The sequence below is a fragment of the Piliocolobus tephrosceles genome, chromosome 7 (genome assembly GCF_002776525.5).
Source record: "Piliocolobus tephrosceles isolate RC106 chromosome 7, ASM277652v3, whole genome shotgun sequence".
Lineage (NCBI taxonomy): Eukaryota > Metazoa > Chordata > Mammalia > Primates > Cercopithecidae > Piliocolobus > Piliocolobus tephrosceles.
The window spans coordinates 67,919,687-67,943,156 of NC_045440.1; the positions used below are offsets into that span (position 1 = coordinate 67,919,687).

The 23,470-nt window shown below is 43.4% G+C and overlaps 1 protein-coding gene across 1 annotated transcript in view; it reads left to right on the top strand.

Moving 5' to 3' along the window:
- Positions 1–23,470, top strand: part of MCMDC2 (minichromosome maintenance domain containing 2) — a 61,891-nt gene that overhangs the window by 28,801 nt on the left and 9,620 nt on the right. Inside the window, exons 13-14 of the mRNA XM_023222415.1 lie at positions 1,614–1,756; positions 5,923–6,032. Of these exons, the coding sequence (XP_023078183.1) occupies positions 1,614–1,756; positions 5,923–6,032 (253 nt within the window). The remainder of the gene's footprint in view (positions 1–1,613; positions 1,757–5,922; positions 6,033–23,470) is intronic.

The following is a 23,470-nucleotide window of genomic DNA, read 5'->3' on the forward strand; positions in this document are numbered from 1 at the left end:
GTCTCTATGCTTTGCTTTCCTTTCCTTTCCTTTTTTTTTTTCCTTTTTTTTTTCTTTTTTTTCTTTTTTTGAGACAGAGTCTCGCTCTGTCACCCGGGCTGGAGTGCAGTGGCCGGATCTCAGTTCACTGCAAGCTCCGCCTCCCGGGTTTACGCCATTCTCCTGCCTCAGCCTCCCGAGTAGCTGGTACTACAGGCGCCTGCCAACTCACCCGGCTAGCTTTTTGGATTTTTTAGTAAAGACGGGGTTTCACCGTGTTAGCCAGGATGGTCTCGATCTCCTGACCTCGTGATCCACCCGTCTCGGCCTCCCAAAGTGCTGGGATTACAGGCTTGAGCCACCGCGCCCGGCCGCTTTGCTTTTCTTTTTTCTTTTCTCGCTCTGTCACCAGGCTGTAGTGCAGTGGTGCAATCTTGACTCACTGCAACTCCACCTGCTGGGTTCAAGTGATTCTCCTGCCTCAGCCTCATGAGTAGCTGGGACTACAGGCGCCCGCCACCACACCTGGCTAATTTTTTTGTATTTTTAGTAGAGACGGGGTTTCACCATGTTGGCCAAGATGGTCTCGATATCCTGACCTCGTGATCCACCCACCTTGGCCTCCCAAAGTGCTAAATTACAGGTGTGAGCCACCACGCCCAGCCATCTCTATGCTTTTCTAAAGGTTAAATTTAAAATATAAATTTTAGGCTGGGCACGATGGCTCACGCCTGTAATCCCAGCAATCTGGGAGGCCGAGACAGGAGAATTGCTTGAACCCAGGAGGCTGAGGTTGCAGTGAGCCGAGATCGTGCCATTGCACTCCAGTTTGGGCAACGAGAGTAAAACTCCATCTCAAAATAAATAAATAAATAAAATAATAAAATATAAATTTTATAGTTAATAGCAACCTTTCTCCAGGTGTAGATAGTGTCAGAAAAAAAAACAACACCCTTTTTATAGTTAATTTTTCCTGTGGTTATCTGAATTGAAAAAGCAGAAAATAACTAGGATAGTAAAAAATCTGGAAATTATGTCACAGAGAAGGACTTTAGGAACCAGGAATCACTGACTCTGAAAGAAAAAAAAAAGCTCAAAACTCAGAAAAAACAGTGATAATCATTGTGTTGCGGAATTATTCTCTACCCAAATCTTATTCAATCACCAAAGCCCACCTTCAAAGCAGTTAACATAATGTTTCTCCTCTTACCAAATGTTAAGTGTTCTTTAAAAGGAAGGAAGGGAAGTAAGGAGGGCAAGTAGCTCTAGGCCAATGAGAGAAAGTTATGAGGAAAAATCAGGTGATTAAAGCTATTCAAAGGAAAATTATCTTCTGAGGGAGGTGAGCCTTTCACTGGGAGCAAAGACATTGTACAGTCATTCAAATATATTGCACAGAATATTTTTGCACTGAGAGGGAGGAGATTATTCTGGGTAAACTTTAATATCCTTTACAAGTATAACACTGTGATATTTAAAGTGTTCAGTGACTTCAGGATGGCCCCAGACATTTACTCTTTTTTATGTAATAAAATATGCAAACGTGTAAAAACAAAGTGCCAGTATACTTTTGATTTCTGTTATATTGATTCCATAATAAAGCTTGATTATCTTGGATTTTTCACACTTTTTAGCTACTGGCTTTTGCAAAGAATTTGAATGTAGAATTCAGCTTGGAAGCAGAAAGAATGACTCATGGCTATTATCTAGCAAGTCGCAGAATCAGAACAGACTCTATATGTGGATCAAAACTGTCGGCATCTGCATTAAAATATCTGTAGGTATTCAATTCAAGATTTTAGAATCAGCATTGAGTTACAAATGATGTGTTTAATTAAATTGCTAATTTACCTATTTCAAAATTGCTAATTTACCTATTTCAATTGTTTCTCTGCTTGATTGCTAGTTGGTTGGTTTGTAAATAGCCTTGTTCCAAAAGGACTAAAGGCTTCACAATTCCTTTTGTTATATCATGTTACATCATTTTAATCTCTAATAATTTTTTTACTAAACTAATTTTTATTGGATGCCCATATGAGATATGTCTGAGGAAAGTGCACTCATTTCAAATGCAAATCCTTGTTTTTAAAAATGTGGCTGTTGGCTGGGCATGGTGGCTTACACCTGTAATCCCAGCACTTTGGGAGGCGGAGAGGGCAGATTGCCTGAGGTCAGGAGTTCAAGACCAGCCTGGGCAACACAGTAAAACCCCGTCTCTACTAAAATACAGAAAATTAGCCAGGCATGGTGGTGCACGCATGTAGTCCCAGCTACTCGGGAGGCTAAGGCAGGAGAATTGCTTGAACGTGGGAGGCAGAGGTTGCAGTGAGCTGAGATCACACCACTGCACTCCAGCCTGGGCAACAAAGTGAGACTCCATCTCAAAAAAAAAAAAAAAAAATGTTGGCCAGGCACAGTGGCTCATGCCTATAATCCCAGCACTTTAGGAGGCTGAGGCAGGCAGGTGGCTTGAGCTCAGTTCAAGACCAGCCTTGGGGCTGGGTGCAGTGGGTCACACCTGTAATCCTAGCACTTTGGGAGGCTGAGGTGGGAGGATCACTTGAGCTCAAGGATTCGAGACCAGCCTGGGCAACATAGTGAGATCTCATCTCTATTTAAAAAAACAAAACAAAACAAAACAAAACAGAGCAGCCTGGGCAACATGGTGAAATCCTGTCTCTACCCAAAATACAAAAAACTAGCTAGGCCTGGTGACAGGTGCCTGTAGTCCCAGCTACTCAGGAAGCTGAGGTGGGAGGATTGCTTGAGCCCATGAAGCGGAAGTTGCAGAGTGCCTCGATGTGCCACTTTACTCCAGCCTGGGTGACAGAGTGAGACCCCTTCTCAATTAAAAAAAAAAAAAAAAAACCTTGCCTAGTGGCTCACGCCTGTAATCCCAGCACTTTGGGAGGCCAAGGTGGGCGGATCACCTGAGGTCAGGAGTTTGAGCCCAGCCTGCCCAACACGGTGAAACCTCGTCTCTACCAAAAAAATACAAAAAAAATTAGCTTGACGTTGTGGCGCATGCCTATAGTCCCAGCTACTCATGAGGCTGAGGGAGGAGAATCACTTGAACCCGGGAGGCCAAGGTTGCAGTGGGCCAAGATTGTGCCACTGCACTCCAGCCTGGCGACAGAACAAGACTCTGTCTCAAAAAATATATATATTTTTTCATATGTAAATGGAGACTATGTGAGTTCAAATACAAAACATATTTTTACTATAGAGAAAAGAACATTATGAGAAAATAGAACTTTTAAAGCCGGGCGCGGTGGTGCATGCCTATTATCCCAGTACTTTGGGAGGCCAAAGGGGGTGGATCACCTGAGGTCAGGAGTTCACAACCAGCCTGACTAACATGATGAAACCCCATCTCTACTAAATACAAAATAATGAGCCAGGTGTCGTGGCACATGCCTGTAATCCGAGCTACTTGGGAGGCTGAGACAGGAGAATTGCTTGTACCTGGGAGACAGAGGTTGCAGTGAGATATAGTTGCGCCATTGCACCTGGGCAACAAGAGTGACACTCTGTCTCAAAAAAAAAAAAAAGCAAACAGTATAATTTGATCTGAGTATTTTAAATTTTAGTTCAGGAAATAGAAAGCATTATGTAATGCAATTCTGTTTTCCATTTTGAAACATTTATCAAAGAGTTGACTTCTACTTGGCTTATCTTTAGCATTTTTTCAGCTCTATGAAGATAAATATACAGTTGGGGAAATTAACTAAATATATCTAAATCTTACAGATTTATACGTGACATTTTCTGCCAGTTCTTCATCTGTCTTATTTTATGTTGCAGTTTTAACAATATATTTATTTATTTATTTAATGAATTATTTTACTCCTGGTTCTACTTCACAATTATTTTGAGGTTACACTTTAATACTATATCAAATAAAGAAATGGTCTCTCGGCCGGGCGCGGTGGCTCAAGCCTGTAATCCCAGCACTTTGGGAGGCCGAGACGGGTGGATCACGAGGTCAGGAGTTCGAGACCATCCTGGCTAACACGGTGAAACCCCATCTCTACTAAAAAATACAAAAATCTAGCCGGGTGAGGTGGCGGGCGCCTGTAGTCCCAGCTACTCAGGAGGCTGAGGCAGGAGAATGGCGTAAACCCGGGAGGCGGAGCTTGCAGTGAGCTGAGATCCGGCCACTGCACTCCAGCCCGGGTGACAGAGCGAGACTCCGTCTCAAAAAAAAAAAAAAAAAAAAAAGAAATGGTCTCTCAATAGGGGACTGTTTAAACTATGGTACAGCTACATCGCAACACAGTGAAGCTGTGATGCAGCTATTTATTCAAAAATAAAGTAGTTATTTTTAATATAATTCTACTTTTTCACATTGTAGAAATAAATACTAAGGGTGGTTTGTGAAACAGCAGAGTAAATGGACCCCTAGCTAGAAGAGTCATAAACCTTGAATTTTTCTCCCATTTCTACAGACAGGTACCTAATTACAAGCCTCTTTGCTTTTCTAGAGAAGTGGAGCTGAACAATACTTTCTAAACGCTGTATACATATTCTGTCCCGGTCAACATTTTTAGAAGGATCTTGGATGAGGACATCAGAGACATGATAATTACATTTATAAATGAGCAATATTGGAGAGAACTTCACAAACTTGAATTGTGATCTTATTCTAACAAGAAGAAAGTTAATAGGATAAATGTAAAGCCCTCTGTTAGATGCCCAGACTCCGTAGTATAAGTGTGAATTGATGAGAAAATGGTAATATGGCTTAATATGAAAAGGATTTGATATTTCATTATTTTTATGTTTAATAAGAGTAAATAATGTAATAATGGCTATTAATAATACTGAGAGTTGGGGTCATATTAATAGAATACATATCAAGAGCAACAAAATGCTAGTTATGCCTCATCTCTACTGTGATGGTCAAAACCACTGTTGTACTGTACTGAAAAGGAGTATTAACCAAATCAGGTCATGAGGAGAGTAGCCATCATGGTGAGGAGCTGAAAGTTATGTCTCATAGCATAGTAAAGGAACTAGAAATATTTAACTTGGAGGAGAGAAAACACAGAGCAATCGAAAAGTTATCTTTGCATATCTGAAGAGCATCATATTAAGAGGTCTCAGCAGACAACAAGAGACCTGTGGGTAGAAATTGCAGTGAAACTAATTTTAGCTTAGGTTGATAGAATCTTGGTTATAGTTAGTTATGGTTATAGTTAGTTGCAAAACTTTCAAATGCCTTATCTCCCTTTTATAGCTGAGTTTCAAAAAATCTCATACATTAAATGATTTATACAAAGTCATACAGCTAGTAAATTCTAGAGACTCAGCCTAGGTTTTCTGATTCCCAAGTTCAGCAATCATTCAGATACATCACATTTGCTTAAAAGAGATCTTTCAGTAATGGAAGTTGGTTAAAAAATTAAAAATAAAGGAACGGATTGCCTCATGAAGCCATGAATGCTAGGAGAGGTCCAAAAGATACTGGTAAACAAATAGCCCAGGATGCTGTAGAGGAAATTTAGTTTCCTGTGAAAGTTTGAACTTTGAATTCCAAGATCCCTTCCAATGCTGAAATTGCCAACAAAAATCTTGGAAATCTATGAGGATTTTAGATAAATGAAGGACTAAAAGAAAAAGTCAAGGATTTGTCTGTAAAAGATATTTAGTTAGATTAATTTTCCCAACTGTGTATTTATCTGAACAAAACTTCGGGAGGGGAGTGTGGAATGATATATAAAAGCCAGGATGGAAACCAATAGGATACTGGCTTGTTCTGGAACAGTCTATATAAGTTGGTAGGAAAAATAAATCCTTTGAAAAGAAACTAAAAATTTTTTTAAAGTAAGAATATGCTTTAGGTGTGCTAAGGTTCACATATATCTTGGTTTGTTCCTGCCAAAATATATATTATTTTTATAATATCAACATATTTTGATTGGCAACTATTTTCTTTTTTAGTGTTTTCCTATCTGAAGCCCATGCACGACTGAACTTAAGGAACAAAGTGCTTAAAGAAGATGTGCTGATTGCAGCCTTACTATTTGAAACATCCCTCACATTGAAATATGGTAATGGATTCAATTATTGATGATTACTACAAATAACTTTATTTAACCTTAAATATTCTTAATTGGTTAAATTAAAATGTTACATATATTTTTAAAATATTATTTTAAAGAATAACAAATCTCTACCAAGTAAGGCCTGTTTTAATTTGGGCATTTATTAACTGTTTCTGGGTAGTATCATCATCTAATATTAAATTTCTTAATATGCATGATTGTTTTCATATTTGAACTTTTGCATTGCTGAAAGAATTCTGGGGGAAAAAGTACTTAATACAACACATAAAATGATTTTAATTTATCTTCCTTTTAAAATAACTTGCAACATTTAGATTTCAAACAATCCCCCACAGCAGAGTTAGGCAAGATAGCAAAAGAAAATCTGATCATCAGCTGGGTGCGGTGGCTCACACCTGTAATCCCAGCACCTTGGGAGGCCAAGACAGGTGGATCACAAGGTCAGGAGATGGAGACCAGCCTGCCTAATATGGTGAAAACCCATCTCTACTAATAAAGTACAAAAATTAGCCGGGTGTGGTGGCCAGGTGTGGTGGCAGGTGTAGTCCCAGCTACTTGGGAGGCTGAGGCAGGAGAAATGTTTGAACCTGGGAGGTGGAGGTTGCAGTGAGCTGAGATTGTGCCACTGCACTACAGTCTGGGCGACAGAGCAAGACTCCATCTCAAAAAAAAAAAAAAAAGAAAAAAGAAAATTTGATTATCTTGTATCAACACCTTCACCGAATTTCTAGTTTTAATACTATGTCTGTAGCATTTAATTTTTATTTTTTTATTTTTATTACACTTTAAGTTCTAGGGTGCATGTGCATAACGTGCAGGTTTGTTACATATGTATACCTGTGCCATGTTGGTGTGCTGCACCCATCAACTCGTCAGCACCCATCAATTCATCATTTATATCAGGTATAACTCCCCAGTGCAATCCCTCCCCCCTCCCCCTCCCCCGATAGGCCCCAGTGTGTGATGTTCCCCTTCCTGAGTCCAAGTGATCTCATTGTTCAGTTCCCACCTATGCGTGAGAACATGCGATGTTTGGTTTTCTCTTCTTGTGATAGTTTGCTAAGAATGATGGTTTCCAGCTGCATCCATGTCCCTACAAAGGACGCAAACTCATCCTTTTTTATGGCTGCATAGTATTCCATGGTGTATATGTGCCACATTTTCTTAATCCAGTCTGTCACTGATGGACATTTGGGTTGATTCCAAGTCTTTGCTATTGTGAATAGTGCCACAATAAACATACGTGTGCATGTGTCTTTGTAGTAGAATAATTTATAATCCTTTGGGTATATACCCAGTAGTGGGATGGCTGGGTCATATGGTACATCTAGTTCTAGATCCTTGAGGATTTGCCATACTGTTTTCCATAATGGTTGAACTAGTTTACAATCCCACCAACAGTGTAAAAGTGTTCCTATTTCTCCACATCCTCTCCAACACCTGGTGTTTCCTGAGTTTTTAATGATTGCCATTCTAACTGGTGTGAGATGGTATCTCATTGTGGTTTTGATTTGCATTTCTCTGATGGCGAGTGATGATGAGCATTTTTTCATGTGTCTGTTGGCTGTATGAATGTCTTCTTTTGAGAAGTGTCTGTTCATATCCTTTTCCCACTTTTGGATGGGGTTGTTTGTTTTTTTCTTGTATATTTGTTTGAGTTCTTTGTAGATTCTGGAAATTAGCCCTTTGTCAGATGAGTAGATTGCAAAAATTTTCTCCCATTCTGTAGGTTGCCTGTTCACTCTGATGGTAGTTTCTTTTGCTGTGCAGAAGCTCTTTAGTTTAATTAGATCCCATTTGTCAATTTTGGCTTTTGCTGCCGTTGCTTTTGGTGTTTTAGACATGAAGTCCTTGCCCATGCCTATGTCCTGAATGGTACTACCTAGATTTTCTTCTAGGGTTTTTATGGTAATAGGTCTAACATTTAAGTCTCTAATCCATCTTGAGTTAATCTTCGTATAAGGAGTAAGGAAAGGATCCAGTTTCAGCTTTCTACTTATGGCTAGCCAATTTTCCCAGCACCATTTATTAAATAGGGAATCCTTTCCCCATTTCTTGTTTTTCTCAGGTTTGTCAAATATCAGATGGTTGTAGATGTGTGGCATTATTTCTGAAGGCTCCGTTCTGTTCCATTGGTCTATATCTCTGTTTTGGTACCAGTACCATGCTGTTTTGGTTACTGTAGCCTTGTAGTATAGTTTGAAGTCAGGTAGCGTGACGCCTCCGGCTTTGTCCTTTTGACTTAGGATTGTCTTGGCAATACGGGCTCTTTTTTGGTTCCATATGAACTTTAAAGCAGTTTTTTCCAATTCGGTGAAGAAACTCATTGGTAGCTTGATGGGGATGGCATTGAATCTATAAATTACCTTGGGCAGTATGGCCATTTTCACAATATTGATTCTGCCTATCCATGAGCATGGTATGTTCTTCCATTTGTTTGTGTCCTCTTTGATTTCACTGAGCAGTGGTTTGTAGTTCTCCTTGAAGAGGTCCTTTACATCCCTTGTAAGTTGGATTCCTAGGTATTTTATTCTCTTTGAAGCAATTGTGAATGGAAGTTCATTCCTGATTTGGCTCTCTGCTTGTCTGTTACTGGTGTATAAGAATGCTTGTGATTTTTGCACATTAATTTTGTATCCTGAGACTTTGCTGAAGTTGCTTATCAGCTTAAGAAGGTTTTGGGCTGAGACGATGGGGTTTTCTAAGTATACAATCATGTCATCTGCAAACAGGGACAATTTGACTTCTTCTTTTCCTAACTGAATACCCTTGATTTCTTTCTCTTGCCTGATTGCCCTAGCCAGAACTTCCAACACTATGTTGAATAGGAGTGGTGAGAGAGGGCATCCCTGTCTTGTGCCAGTTTTCAAAGGGAATTTTTCCAGTTTTTGCCCATTCAGTATGACATTAGCTGTGGGTTTGTCATAAATAGCTCTTATTATTTTGAGGTACGTTCCATCAATACCGAATTTATTGAGCGTTTTTAGCATGAAGGGCTGTTGAATTTTGTCAAAAGCCTTTTCTGCATCTATTGAGATAATCATGTGGTTCTTGTCTTTGGTTCTGTTTATATGCCAGATTACGTTTATTGATTTGCGAATGTTGAACCAGCCTTGCATCCCAGGGATGAAGCCCACTTGATAATGGTGGATAAGCTTTTTGATGTGCTGCTGAATCCGGTTGCCAGTATTTTATTGAGGATTTTTGCATCGATGTTCATCAGGGATATTGGTCTAAAATTCTCTTTTTTTGTTGTGTCTCTGCCAGGCTTTGGTATCAGGATGATGTTGGCCTCATAAAATGAGTTAGGGAGGATTCCCTCTTTTTCTATTGATTGGAATAGTTTCAGAAGGAATGGTACCAGCTCCTCCTTGTACCTCTGGTAGAATTCAGCTGTGAATCCATCTGGTCCTGGGCTTTTTTTGGTGGGCAGGCTATTAATTGTTGCCTCAATTTCAGAGGCTGCTATTGGTCTATTCAGGGATTCAACTTCTTCCTGGTTTAGTCTTGGAAGAGTGTACGTGTCCAGGAAATTATCCATTTCTTCTAGATTTTCTAGTTGATTTGCGTAGAGGTGTTTATAGTATTCTCTGATGGTAGTTTGTATTTCTGTGGGGTCGGTGGTGATATCCCCTTTATCATTTTTTATTGCGTCTATTTGATTCCTCTCTCTTTTCTTCTTTATTAATCTTGCTAGCGGTCTGTCAATTTTGTTGATCTTTTCAAAAAACCAACTCCTGGATTCATTGATTTTTTGGAGGGTTTTTTGTGTCTCTATCTCCTTCAGTTCTGCTCTGATCTTAGTTATTTCTTGCCTTCTGCTAGCTTTTGAATGTGTTTGCTCTTGCCTCTCTAGTTCTTTTAATTGTGATGTTAGAGTGTCAATTTTAGATCTTTCCTGCTTTCTCTTGTGGGCACTTAGTGCTATAAATTTCCCTCTACATACTGCTTTAAATGTGTCCCAGAGATTCTGGTATGTTGTATCTTTGTTCTCATTGGATTCAAAGAACATCTTTATTTCTGCTTTCATTTCGTTATGTACCCAGTAGTCATTCAGGAGCAGGTTGTTCAGTTTCCATGTAGTTGAGCGGTTTTGATTGAGTTTCTTAGTCCTGAGTTCTAGTTTGATTGCACTGTGGTCAGAGAGACAGTTTGTTATAATTTCTGTTCTTTTACATTTGCTGAGGAGTGCTTTACTTCCAATTATGTGGTCAATTTTGGAATAAGTGTGATGTGGTGCTGAGAAGAATGTATATTCTGTTGACTTGGGGTGGAGAGTTCTATAGATGTCTATTAGGTCCACTTGGTGCAGAGATGAGTTCAATTCCTGGATATCCTTGTTAACTTTCTGTCTCGTTGATCTGTCTAATGTTGACAGTGGAGTGTTGAAGTCTCCCATTATTGTATGGGAGTCTAAGTCTCTTTGTAAGTCTCTAAGGACTTGCTTTATGAATCTGGGTGCTCCTGTATTGGGTGCATATATATTTAGGATAATTAGCTCTTCCTGTTGAATTGATCCCTTTACCATTATGTAATGGCCTTCTTTGTCTCTTTTGATCTTTGATGGTTTAAAGTCTGTTTTATCAGAGACTAGGATTGCAACCCCTGCTTTTTTTTGTTCTCCATTTGCTTGGTAGATCTTCCTCCATCCCTTTATTTTGAGCCTATGTATGTCTCTGCATGTGAGGTGGGTCTCCTGAATACAGCAGACTGATGGGTCTTGACTCTTTATCCAGTTTGCCAGTCTGTGTCTTTTAATTGGAGCATTTAGTCCATTTACATTTAAGGTTAATATTGTTATGTGTGAACTTGATCCTGCCATTATGATATTAACTGGTTATTTTGCTCATTAGTTGATGCAGTTTCTTCCTAGCCTCGATGGTCTTTACATTTTGGCATATTTTTGCAATGGCTGGTACCGGTTGTTCCTTTCCATGTTTAGGGCTTCCTTCAGGGTCTCTTGTAAGGCAGGCCTGGTGGTGACAAAATCTCTAAGCATTTGCTTATCTGTAAAGGATTTTATTTCTCCTTCACTTATGAAACTTAGTTTGGCTGGATATGAAATTCTGGGTTTAAAATTCTTTTCTTTAAGAACGTTGAATATTGGCCCCCACTCTCTTCTGGCTTGTAGAGTTTCTGCCGAGAGATCTGCTGTCAGTCTGATGGGCTTCCCTTTGTGGGTAACCCGACCTTTCTCTCTGGCTGCCCTTAAGATTTTTTCCTTCATTTCAACTTTGGTGAATCTGGCAATTCTGTGTCTTGGAGTTGCTCTTCTGGAGGAGTATCTTTGTGGCGTTCTCTGTATTTCCTGAATTTGAATGTTGGCCTGCCCTGCTAGGTTGGGGAAGTTCTCCTGGATGATATCCTGAAGAGTGTTTTCCAACTTGTTTCCATTCTCCCCCTCACTTTCAGGCACCCCAATCAGACGTAGATTTGGTCTTTTGACATAATCCCATACTTCTTGCAGGCTTTGTTCATTTCTTTTTCTTCTTTTTTCTTTTGGTTTCTCTTCTCGCTTCATTTCATTCATTTGATCCTCAATCGCTGATACTCTTTCTTCCAGTTGATCGAGTCGGTTACTGAAGCTTGTGCATTTGTCACGTATTTCTCGTGTCATGGTTTTCATCTCTGTCATTTCGTTTATGACCTTCCCTGCATTAATTAGTCTAGCTGTCAATTCTTCCACTCTTTTTCCAAGATTTTTAGTTTCTTTGCGCTGGGTACGTAATTCCTCCTTTAGCTCTGAGAGGTTTGATGGACTGAAGCCTGCTTCTCTCATCTCGTCAAAGTCATTCTCTGACCAACTTTGATCCGTTGCTGGCGATGGGCTGTGCTCCTTTGCAGGGGGAGATGCGCTCTTATTTTTTGAATTTCCAGCTTTTCTGCCCTGCTTTTTCCCCATCTTTGTGGTTTTATCTGTCTCTGGTCTTTGATGATGGTGACGTACTGATGGGGTTTTGGTATAGGTGTCCTTCCTGTTTGATAGTTTTCCTTCTGACAGTCAGGACCCTCAGCTATAGGTCTGTTGGAGATTGCTTGAGGTCCACTCCAGACCCTGTTTGCCTGGGTATCAGCAGCAGAGGTTGCAGAAGATAGAATATTGCTGAACAGCGAGTGCACCTGTCTGATTCTTGCTTTGGAAGCTTCCTCTCAGGGGTGTACTCCACCCTGTGAGGTGTGGGGTGTCAGACTGCCCCTAGTGGGGGATGTCTCCCAGTTAGGCTACTCAGGGGTCAGGGACCCACTTGAGCAGGCAGCCTGCCCCTTCTCAGATCTCAGCCTCCGTGTTGGGAGATCCACTGCTCTCTTCAAAGCTGTCAGACAGAGTCGTTCGCGTCTGCACAGGCCTCTGCTGCTTCCCCTGTTATTTTTTAGCTGTACCCTGTCCCCAGAGGCGGAGTCTACAGAGACAGGCAGGTTTCCTTGAGCTGCTGTGAGCTCCACCCAGTTCGAGCTTCCCAGCGGCTTTGTTTACCTACTTAAGCCTCAGCAATGGCGGGCGCCCCTCCCCCAGCCTCGCTGCTGCCTTGCGGTTAGATTGCGGCAGACTGCTGTGTTAGCAAGGAGGGAGGCTCCGTGGGCGTGGGACCCTCCCGGCCAGGTATGGGATATATTCTCCTGGTGTGCGGGTGTGCTTACAGCGCAGTATTGGGGTGGGAGTTACCCGATTTTCCAGGTGTTGTGTGTCTCAGTTCCCCTGGCTAGGAAAAGGGACTCCCTTCCCCCTTGTGCTTCCCAGGTGAGGCGATGCCTCGCCCTGCGTCAGCTCTCGCTGGTCAGGCTGCAGCAGCTGACCAGCACCGATTGTCCGGCACTCCCGAGTGAGATGACCCCAGTACCTCAGTTGAAAATGCAGAAATCACCAGTCTTCTGTGTCGCTCGCACTGGGAGATGGAGACTGGAGCTGTTCCTATTCGGCCATCTTGCTCCGCCCCCTCTCGCATTTAATTTTTTGAAATGAATGGCGCTTATTATGCTTTTGCTAATAAACACACAAAAGAGGTTTTTAAGATAAGGGTAAGGAGAGTTACTCTCCCAAAGTTCTTGGTTTAATTAGATGAGACATTAATTTTGATTAGCGATACCATTCTTCAAACCAAACCTTGGTTCCAGCCCTGGGATTTAAAGAATGTATTAACACTAGCTTTTCTGTGTATACGTGTTGGTGATTACATTTGCTTTAAATTACATTTATATTGTAATACCTGTTTGCAGAGATTCATTCGAATATTAGAACTTTGTTCTATAATTATTTAAAGTTCTATAAATTGTTCTATAATTGTCTTTGTTCTATAAATATCAAGCATTCTTAACCTAGGATCCATGGATGCTTGGTATAGGGACTTGTAAATCCCTAAATCATATACAAATGTACATGTGTGTGTGCCTTACACATTGTTTCCTAGGAACATAGAGCATAATTTTTATGAAATAGAGATTTATGGCCCCTAAAAGAGGTTAATTATCATCCTGAATTAGTTTTATTTACCAAAAGACAATAATGCTGTTTCCCAACCAATACTAAATAGTATTTAGGAAGGATATATACATGTTTTTCATTTCAATTTGCTTTATCTTTTTTAACTAGCATTTCTTTTTAAAATTATTATTATTTATTATTATTATTTGAGATGGAGTTTCACTCTCGTTGCCCAGGTTGGAGTGCAATCGCGTGATCTCAGCTCACTGCAACCTCTGCCTCCCGGGTTCAAGCAAGTCTCCTGCCTCAGCCTCTCGAGTAGCTAGGATTACAGGCATGCGCCACCACACCCAGCTAATTTTGTATTTTTAATAGAGACGGGGTTTCTCCATGTTGGCCAGGCTGGTCTTGAATTCCTGATCTCAGGTGATCTGCCTGCCTTGGCCTCCCAGAGTGCTGAGATTACAGGCATGAACCACTGCGCCCCACCTATTTTTTTTCTCTTTAAGTTCTGGGTTACATGTGCAGAACATGCAAGTTTGTTACATAGGTGTACATGTGTCATGGTGGTTTGCTGCACCCATCAACCCGTCATTTAGGTTTTAAGCCCCACATGGTATTTGTCCTAATGCTTTCCTTCCCCTTGCCCTCCAGACCTTCAACAGGCCTCAGTGTGTGATGTTCCCCTCCCTGTGTCCATGTGTTGTCATTGTTCAACTCCCAATTATGAATGAGAACATGTCGTGTTTGGTTTTATGTTCCTGTGTTAGTTGGCTGAGAATGATGGTTTCCAGCTTCATCCATGTTCCTGCAAAGGACATGCACTCATTTTTTATGGCTACATAGTATTCCATGGTGTATATGTGCCACATTTTCTTAATCCAGTCTATCATTGATGGGCATTTGGGTTGTTTCCAAGTCTTTGCTATTGTAAATATTTAGTGCTGCAATAAATATACGCGTGCATGTGTCTTTATAGTAGAATGATTTAAAATCCTTTGGGTATATACCCAGTAATGGGATTGCTGGGTCAAATGGTATTTCTGGTTCTAGATCCTTGAGGAATTGCCACACTTTCACAATGGTTGAACTAATTTACACTCCCACCAACAGTGTAAAAGCATTCCTATTTCTCCACGGCCTCACCAGCATCTGTTGTTCCCTGGATTTTTAATGATCACCATTCTAACTTTTGTGAGATGGTATCTCATTGTAGTTTTGATTTGTATTTCTCTAATGACTAGTGATGATTGATTTGCTTTAATGCGACCCCCAGGGCAAATGCCAGAGAAAAGACAAGTAGGCAAGGCAAAAAAAAACTTTATTTACAAGCCAATGTGAAGGAGGGGCGAGGTTCACCGGTCTCCGGCAGTGGAGGCCGACGAAGTCGCTCCGGCGTTCTCGGGTGAGGTTCCTAGGCCCGCACACGAGCAGGGGCCAAGGAAGTTCGCACCGCGCGTTCTCGGACGAGGTTCCTGGGTCCCGCGTATGAGGAGGGGCCGAGGAAGTTCGCTCCGACATTCTCGGACGAGGTTCCTGGGTCCCGTGTATGAGGAGGGGCCGAGGAAGTTTGCGCCATGCGCCCACCGGGAGCGGCTTTTATGTCCTGGGCCCGGGAGTGGGAGGGCAGTGGGCAGGACATAGGTGGGTCAGGGGCGGGGCGGTAGGCGTGGCTAGGTGGGTTCCGGTTTTTCTCCGTCGGAGGTCGGGTTGCGCCTGCGCAGTTGACCCATGTCTTTCCCGGGCGCGGGAAAGTTGACGGTGAAGAATCTGGAACTGCGCCATCTTGCCTCCGTTCGTCCAAACAGTCCAACCTTTTATTGATAATAGTGATAAGGGGTGCTGTGGTCTGTCTGGCTACTTCCTGCTGTTAAGGGACGTTGTTAAGGTTGGGGTCTATGGTTGGTATTTGGACGCATGGATGAAGAAGCATCTGGTTGAAGGTGACGCGCGTGATCTCTTGAACTTTGGCTCAGAGAAATTTGATTAAAACAGGAGCGAGACATAAGACAAAACAGAGGATTAGTATGGGAATTAGGAACGGGAGCATCTGCTGTATTACAGGCAGCAGCCATACCGGTGGTCCAGGGGTGAAGGGGGTATTGTAGGTTTTTATGTTTTATAAGTATTGGTGGATGATGGTCCGCCACAACAGGAGTGGAGGTGTCCCACACTTGGGGGTCGATAGGAATGGGGAAATCGGGGAAAGGGTTAGTAGGATTGTTGGAGTCATTTGAGTTAGTCAATACTAGAAGCAGATGGCGGGTGGGGTGTGGGGTGCTAGTAGGGATGGAGATACAGGCTTTCAGTTGACTTAAAACATCTCGGCCCAGTAGGGGAGTGGGGCATGAGGGGATAATGAGGAACGAGTGTGCAAAATAGTTGTTGGCCAGGCAGCAATTAAGGGATGGGGTTTTTCGAGGGCTGGATGGGGAGCCATTGACTCCTACAACAGAAATATTGGAGGGAAGGCTAGGCCCTTCGAAAGACAGCAAAACAGAGTAGGTAGCCCCGCTGTCGATTAAAAAATTAATTGTCTTACCTGCTACCAGGAGAGTTACCCGCGGCTCGGCGAGGGTGATGGGGGTCCCCGAGTCCCGGCACCTTCAGTCGTCATCCAGATGTAAGAGCTGGAAGGAGCTCCCAGGGTCCTGAGAAGGGATATCACGTTGAGGCGCCATGCCTGTTCTCAGGGTGGGGCAGTCAGACTTCCAGTGCCCTTCTTCATGGCACGCTGGACAAGGAGTTGTTGGCAGACAAGGGTTAGGACACTTTTTAGCCCAGTGTCCAGCTACTCCGCACTTGTAGCACAGCTGCATTGGCTCAGGCGGTTGGGGACTCTGGGGACATCTATCAGCCCAGTGCCCTGGGTCACTGCATTTATAGCAAGCCCCTTTTATTGTCTTTGAGCCTCCGGGGGTTTTGCTCTCCGGTTTTGGGTTATGGCTAGGCTGCAAAGCAGCAACTAAGGCTTGAGTCTGGAGCTGTACCTTCTGCTTTAGGCGGGCCTGTCATTGGGCCTCAGCCGTTTCCTCCCTTGAATCATAGACCTTGAAGGCCGACTTGACTAGGTCTTGAATAGGAGTTTGAGGTCCATCCTCTGCCTTTTGGAGTTTTTTCCGAATATCCGAGGCCGATTGTGAAATAAAATATGATGCTAGAATAGTGGCCCCGGCTGGGGAAGCTGGGTCTAACCGAGTGTATTGAATTAAAGCCTCAGTTAGCCTGTTTAAAAATGTGGCCGGGTTCTCATCTGGACCTTGAATAATTTCTTTTAGTTTATTAAAATTTACTACCTTATTTGAGGCCGCCTGCATACCAGCCAGAAGACATTGAGTCATCATATCTCGTCTTCGGCGGCCTGGCTGGCCTACTTGATAGTTCCAGTCTGGGTCTATAGAGGGGACTGCTTGTTTCCCCTAGTGGGAAGGCAGGGTCTGTTAAGTGTGATTGGTTGGCATGCTGCCTGGTGGCCACTAGGATGCGCTCTTGCTCCTCAGGGTTTAGAGTAGAGGTAAGAATAACCTGGAGATCATGCCAGGTTAAATCGTAGGCCTGGCAAAGGTATCTAAATTCTTTGGTGTAAATTGTAGGGTTGGCAGAAAAATCTCCTAAGCATTTTTCAATCTTTGAAAGATCTGTTAGTGAGAAGGGAACATAAACTCTAACTACGCCCTCCGCTCCGGCCACCTCACGCAAAGGGTGCTAAGACCGCAGGGGGGTTGGATAGGGTGGGAGTATGAGCGGGGGCAGTCAGGCAATCTTTAGAGTGGGTATGGGCAGAGATAGGCGAACTAAGATGACCAGGCGGAAGTGCCGAGGGGTCGGAGGGAAGTGTAGCCTCAACAATGGTGGGAGAGGCTGAGGAGGGAGGCGGAACAACCGGGAGAGCAGGAGGGGGAGGTGGAGCCGAAAGAGGAGGTGGGGCCGAAGCGGGAAGGGGAGGTGGAGTATACAGCAGGAGTGGAAGGGAGAGAGGGGAAGTAAGGTCTTCGGGCAACTCAGACAGGAAAGATGACTCCTCTTTTTCGGACTTTGTTAGGCCTGCGTTCTTAGCCAACATGACTTGAGCCAAGGAACACTGGCTACACAGGTCCAGACGAGAACACAAGGCCCAAAATCCTTGTATATAATTAATTTCGGACCACTTGCCTAAGCATTGGCAGAAACCACTGAGGTCGGTTAAAATGTTATGGTCTAGAGTGCCCTCAGGCGGCCATCGAGACTGATTGTCTAATTTATATTGTGGCCATGCCACAGTGGAGAGGAACACCAGTCGCTTTCACCTGAGATCTTGTTCTAATTGCAAAGTTTTGAGGTTTTTTAGAAGACACCCTAAAGGGGAGTCTCTAGGTATTTTGGATTGGGGGTTTTCCATTGCCTTCCTCTCGCCTATAGGAGGAAACAGAAACCGAACTCTACCTGGCTACAAAGCGTCCTTTGGAGCCACTAGAGACCGGTGGGAGGCTCCTGGAGCCGGAATGGAGATTACCTCCAGGCGGACGTCTCTGTCCTGGACAGGTCTCCCACGGAACGGAATGGAGATTACCTCCAGGCGGACGTCTCCGTCCTGGACGGGTCTCCCATGGAACGGAATGGAGATTACCTCCAGGCGGACGTCTCCATCCTGGACGGGTCTCCCACGGAACGGAATGGAGTTCCTTTGGGCAGACGTCTCTGCCTTTGGGAACTTCCCTGGGTCACCTGGTGACCGGAAAAAAAGCCTTGGGCCTGCGCAGGACTTCTGGCCAAGGGATATGAGAGGGAGGCAAAAGGTACTCACCCCTAGGAGACTTGGAGGTGGGGAAACTGATGTCCAGGTCCTGGTCCGTCTGGGGCGTGGAAGGAGGAGGCTCCTCAGACCTTGGGGGGCCCTGAGGAGGGGGTCTCCTCCCAGGTTTCGGCACCACCTGATTTGCTCCAGATGACCACCAGAGTAAGTGCCAGAGAACAGGCAAGTAGGCAGGGTAAAAGAAAACTTTATTAACTAGCCAATGTGAAGGAGGGGCGAGGTTCACCGGTCTCCGGCAGTGGAGGCTGACGAAGTCGCTCCGGCGTTCTTGGACGAGGTTCCTGGGTCCCGCCTATGAGGAGGGGCCGAGGAAGTTCCCGCCCTGTGCCCACCGGGAGCGGCTTTTATGTCCTGGGCCCGGGAGTGGGCGGGACATAGGCGGGTCGGGGGTGGGGCGGTAGGCGTGGCTAGGCGGGTTCCGGTTTTTCTCCGTCGGAGATCGGGTTGCGCCTGCACAGTCGATCCCTATCTTTCCCGGGCACGGGAAAGTTGACGGTGAAGAACCCAGAACTGCGCCATCTTGCCTCCGTTAGTCCAAACAATGATGAGCTTTTTTCATATGTTTGTTGGCTGCATAAATGTCTTCTTTTGAGAAGGGTCTGTTCATATCTGTTGCCTACTTCTTGATGGGTTTCTTTTTTCTTGTAAATTGGTTTAAGTTCCTTGTAGATTCTGGATATTAGACCTTTGTCAGATGGATAGATTGCAAAAATTTTCTCCCATTCTGTAGGTTGCCTGTTCACTCTGATGGTAGTTTCTTTTGCTGTGCAGAAGCTCTTTAGCTTAATTAGATCCCATTTGTCAATTTTGGTTTTTGTTGCAATTGCTTTTGGTGTTTTATTCATGAAGTCTTTGCCCATGCCTATGTCCTAAATGGTATTGCCTAGGTTTTCTTCTAGGGCTTTTGTGGTTTTAGGTTTTACATTTAAGCCTTTAATCCATCTTGAGTTAATTTTTGTATAATATGTAAGGAAGGTGTTTTAGACATGAAGTCCTTGCCCATGTCTATGTCCTGAATGGTATTGCCTAGGTTTTCATCTAGGGTTTTTATGGTTTTAGGTCTAACATTTAATTCTCTAATCCGCCCTGAATTAATTTTTGTATGAGGTGTAAGGAAGGGATCCAGTTTCAGCTTTCTACATATGGCTAGCCAGTCTTCCCAGCACCATTTATTAAATAGGGAATCCTTTCCCCATCTCTTGTTTTTGTCAGGTTTGTCAAAGATCAGATGATGGCTGGGTGCGGTTCCTCACACCTGTAATCCCAGCACTTTGGGAGGCTGACGTGGGTGGATCACGAGGTCAGGAGATCGAGACCATCCTGGTTAACACGGTGAAACCCCATCTGTACTAAAAATACAAAAAATTGGCTAGGCGTGGTGGCAGGCGCCTGTAGTTCCAGCTACCCAGGAGGCTGAGGCAGGGGAATGGCATGAGCCTGGGAGGCGGAGCTTTCAGTGAGCCAAGATCACGCCATTGCACTCCAGCCTGGGCGACAGAGCAAGACTCCATCTCAAAAAAAAAAAAAAGATAAGATGGTTGTAGATGTGTGGTATTACTTCTGAGGGCTCCGTTCTGTTCCATTGGTCTATATCTCTGTTTTGGTACCAGTACCATGCTGTTTTGGTTACTGTAGCCTTGTAGTATAGTTTGAAGTCAGGTAGCGTGATGCCTCCAGCTTTGTTCTTTTGACTTACAAAAGCCAAAATTGACAAATGGGATCTAATTAAACTAAAGAGCTTCTGCACAGCAAAAGAAACTACCATCAGAGTGAACAGGCAACCTACAGAATGGGAGAAAATTTTTGCAATCTACTCATCTGACAAAAGGCTAATATCCAGAACCCACAAAGAACTCAAAGAAATTTACAAGAAAAAAACAAACAACCCCATCAAAAAGTGGGTGAAGAATATGAACAGACACATGTTCATATTCTTTTCTTCTCAAAAGAAGACATTTTTGCAGCCAACAGACACGTGAAAAAATACTCATCATCACTCGCCATCAGAGAAATGCCAATCAAAACCACAGTGAGATACCATCTCACACCAGTTAGAATGGCGATCATAAAAAAGTCAGTAAACAACAGGTCCTGGAGAGGATGTGGAGAAATAGGAACACTTTTACACTGTTGGTGGGACTGTAAACTAGTTCAACCATTGTGGAAGACAGTGTGGCAATTCCTCAAGGATCTAGAACTAGAAATACCATTTGACCCAGCCATCCCATTACTGGGTATATACCCAAAGGATTATAAATCATGCTGCTATAAAGACACATGCACGCGTATGTTTATTGTGGCACTATTCACAATAGCAAAGACTTGGAACCAACCCAGATGTCCATCAATGACAGACTGGATTAAGAAAATGTGGCATAGCTGGGCGCGGTGGCTCAAGCCTGTAATCCCAGCACTTTGGGAAGCCGAGATGGGCGGATCACGAGGTCAGGAGATTGAGACCATCCTGGCTAACCCGGTGAAACCCCGTCTCTACTAAAAAATACAAAAAACTAGCCGGGTGAGGTGGCAGGCACCTGTAGTCCCAGCTACTTGGGAGGCTGAGGCAGGAGAATGGCGTGAACCCAGGAGGCAGAGCTTGCAGTGAGCTGAGATCGGCCACAGCACTCCAGCCTGGGTGACAGAGCGAGACTCTGTCTCAAAGAAAAAAAAGAAAAACAAAAAAAGAAAATGTGGCATATACACACCATGGAATACTATGCAGCCATAAAAAAGGATGAGTTCATGTCCTTTGTAGGGACATGGATGCAGCTGGAAACCATCATTCTCAGCAAACTATCGCAAGAACAGAAAAGCAAACACTGCATGTTCTCACTCATAGGTGGGAATTGAACAATGAGAACACTTGGACACAGGAAGGGGAACATCACACACTGGGGTCTGTCGTGGGGTAGGGGGAGCGGAGAGGGATAGCATTAGGAGATATACCTAATGTAAATGACGAGTTAATGGGTGCAGCCACCAACATGGCACATGTATACATATGTAACAAAGCTGCACATTGTGCACATGTACCCTAGAACTTAAAGTATATATATAAAAAAATTAATACATTGAACTTTATCAAAATTAAAAAAAAAAAAGATGTAAGGAAGGGATCTTGTTTCTGTTTTCTGCATATGGCTAGCCAGTTTTCCCAGTACCATTTGCTAAATAGGGAATCCTTTCCCCATTGCTTGTTTTTTGTCAGGTTTGTTGAAGATTATCAATTTGCTTTATCTTTACATGCTTTTCCTATTCTATGTTTAAGACCACATTTCATTAAATCTAAGACACATTATTCTATGTGAAGTAAAGAAAAAATTCTGCCAATTTTACCATGCCATGCCATCAATTGTTAAGATACAACTGGAGTACAGTAATAAGATGAAAGTATATGTCTTTGAATTGAAGAATTACAGTATTATTATATTAAGGACTCCTATGATAGAATATGACTGAGTATCTATGTATGTATGTATGTATGTATGTATTTATTTATTTTTGAGACAGTCTCACTCCATCACCCAGGCTAGAGTGCAGTGGCACAATCTTGGCTCACTGCAACCACCATCTCCTGGGTTCAAGTGATTCTCCTGCCTCAGCCTCCTGAGTAGCTGGAATTACAAGCATGCACCACCATGCCCAGCTAATTTTTGTATTTTTAGTAGAGATAGGGTTTTGCCATGTTAGCCAGGCTGGTCTCAAACTGTCAAGACTTCAAGTGATCTGCCTTCCTTGGCCTCCCAAAGTGCTGAGATTACAGGTGTGAGCTACCACTCCCAGCCATATGGCTGAATATTTTAACTTCATGACTGATACAGTTAGGCTTTGCATCCCCATCCAAATCTCATCTTGAATTGAAATCCCCATAATCCCCAAATGTCAAAAGGGAGACCAGGTGGAGGTAACTGAATCATGGGGGTGGTTTCCCCTATGCTGTTCTCATGATAGTGAGTGAGTTCTCACAAATCTGATGGTTTTATAAGGGCTCTTCCCCCTTCACTTGGCAGTTCTCCTTCCTGCTGCCTTGAAAGAAGGTGCCTTGCTTCCCTGTCACCTTCTGCCATGATTTCAAGTTTCCTGAGGCCTCCCCAGCCATGCTGAACTGTGAGCTAATTAAACTTCTTTCCTTTATAAATTACCCAGTCTTGGACAGTTCTTTATAGCAGTATGAAAATAGACTAATACAGTAAATTGGTACTGCAGAGAGTGGGGTGCCGCTATAAAGATACCCAAAAATGTGGAAGTGACTTTGGAACTGGACAACAGGCAGAGGTTGGAATAGCTTGGAGGACTCAGAAGCAGATAGGAGGATGTGGGAAAGTTGGAACTTCCTAGAGACTTGTTGACCAAATGCTGATAGTGATATGGACAATGAAGTCCAGGCTGAGGTGGTCTCAGGTGGAGATTAGGAACTTGCTCAGAACTGGAATAAAGGTGACTCTTGCTGTGCTCTACAAAGAGAGAGACTGGTGCCATTTTGCTTCTGCCCTAGAGATCTGTGGAACTTTGAACTAGAGAGACATAATCAGAAATTGGAACTTATGGGAAGCAGAACATTGAAGTTTGGAAAATTTGCAGCCTGATTATGCAGTAAAAAGGCAAAAACTCATTTTCTGGAGATAAATTCAAGCAGGCTGCAGAAATTTGCATAAGTAACGAGAAGTCAAATGTTAATTACCAAGACAATGGGGAAAATATCTCCCGGGCATATCAGAGGTCTTCGCAGCAGCCCCTCCCCTCACAGGCCCAGAGGCCTAGGAGGAAAAACGGTTTTGTGGGCCAGGCGCAGGGCCTTGCTGCTTTGTGAATATCAGGACTTGGTGCCCTGCATCCCAGCCTTGGCTAAAAGGGGCTAACGTATAGCTCAGGCTGTTGCTTCAGAGGGTGCAAGCCCCAAACCTTGGTGGCTTACACGTGGTGTTGGGCCAGCAGTTGCACAGAAGTCAAGAATTGAGATTTGGGAACTTCTGCCTAGATTTCAGACAATGTATGGAAATGTGTGGATGTCCCTGCAGAAGTTTGCTGTAGGAGTGTAGCCCTCATGAAGAACCTCTGCTAGGGCAGTGAGGAAGGGAAATGTGGGGTTGGACCCCCAACACACAGAGTCCCCACTGGGTACTCCCTAGTGTAGCTGTGAGAAAAGGGCCTCTGTCCTCCAGACCCCAGAATGGTGGATTCACTAACAGCTTGTACCATTACCTAGAAAAG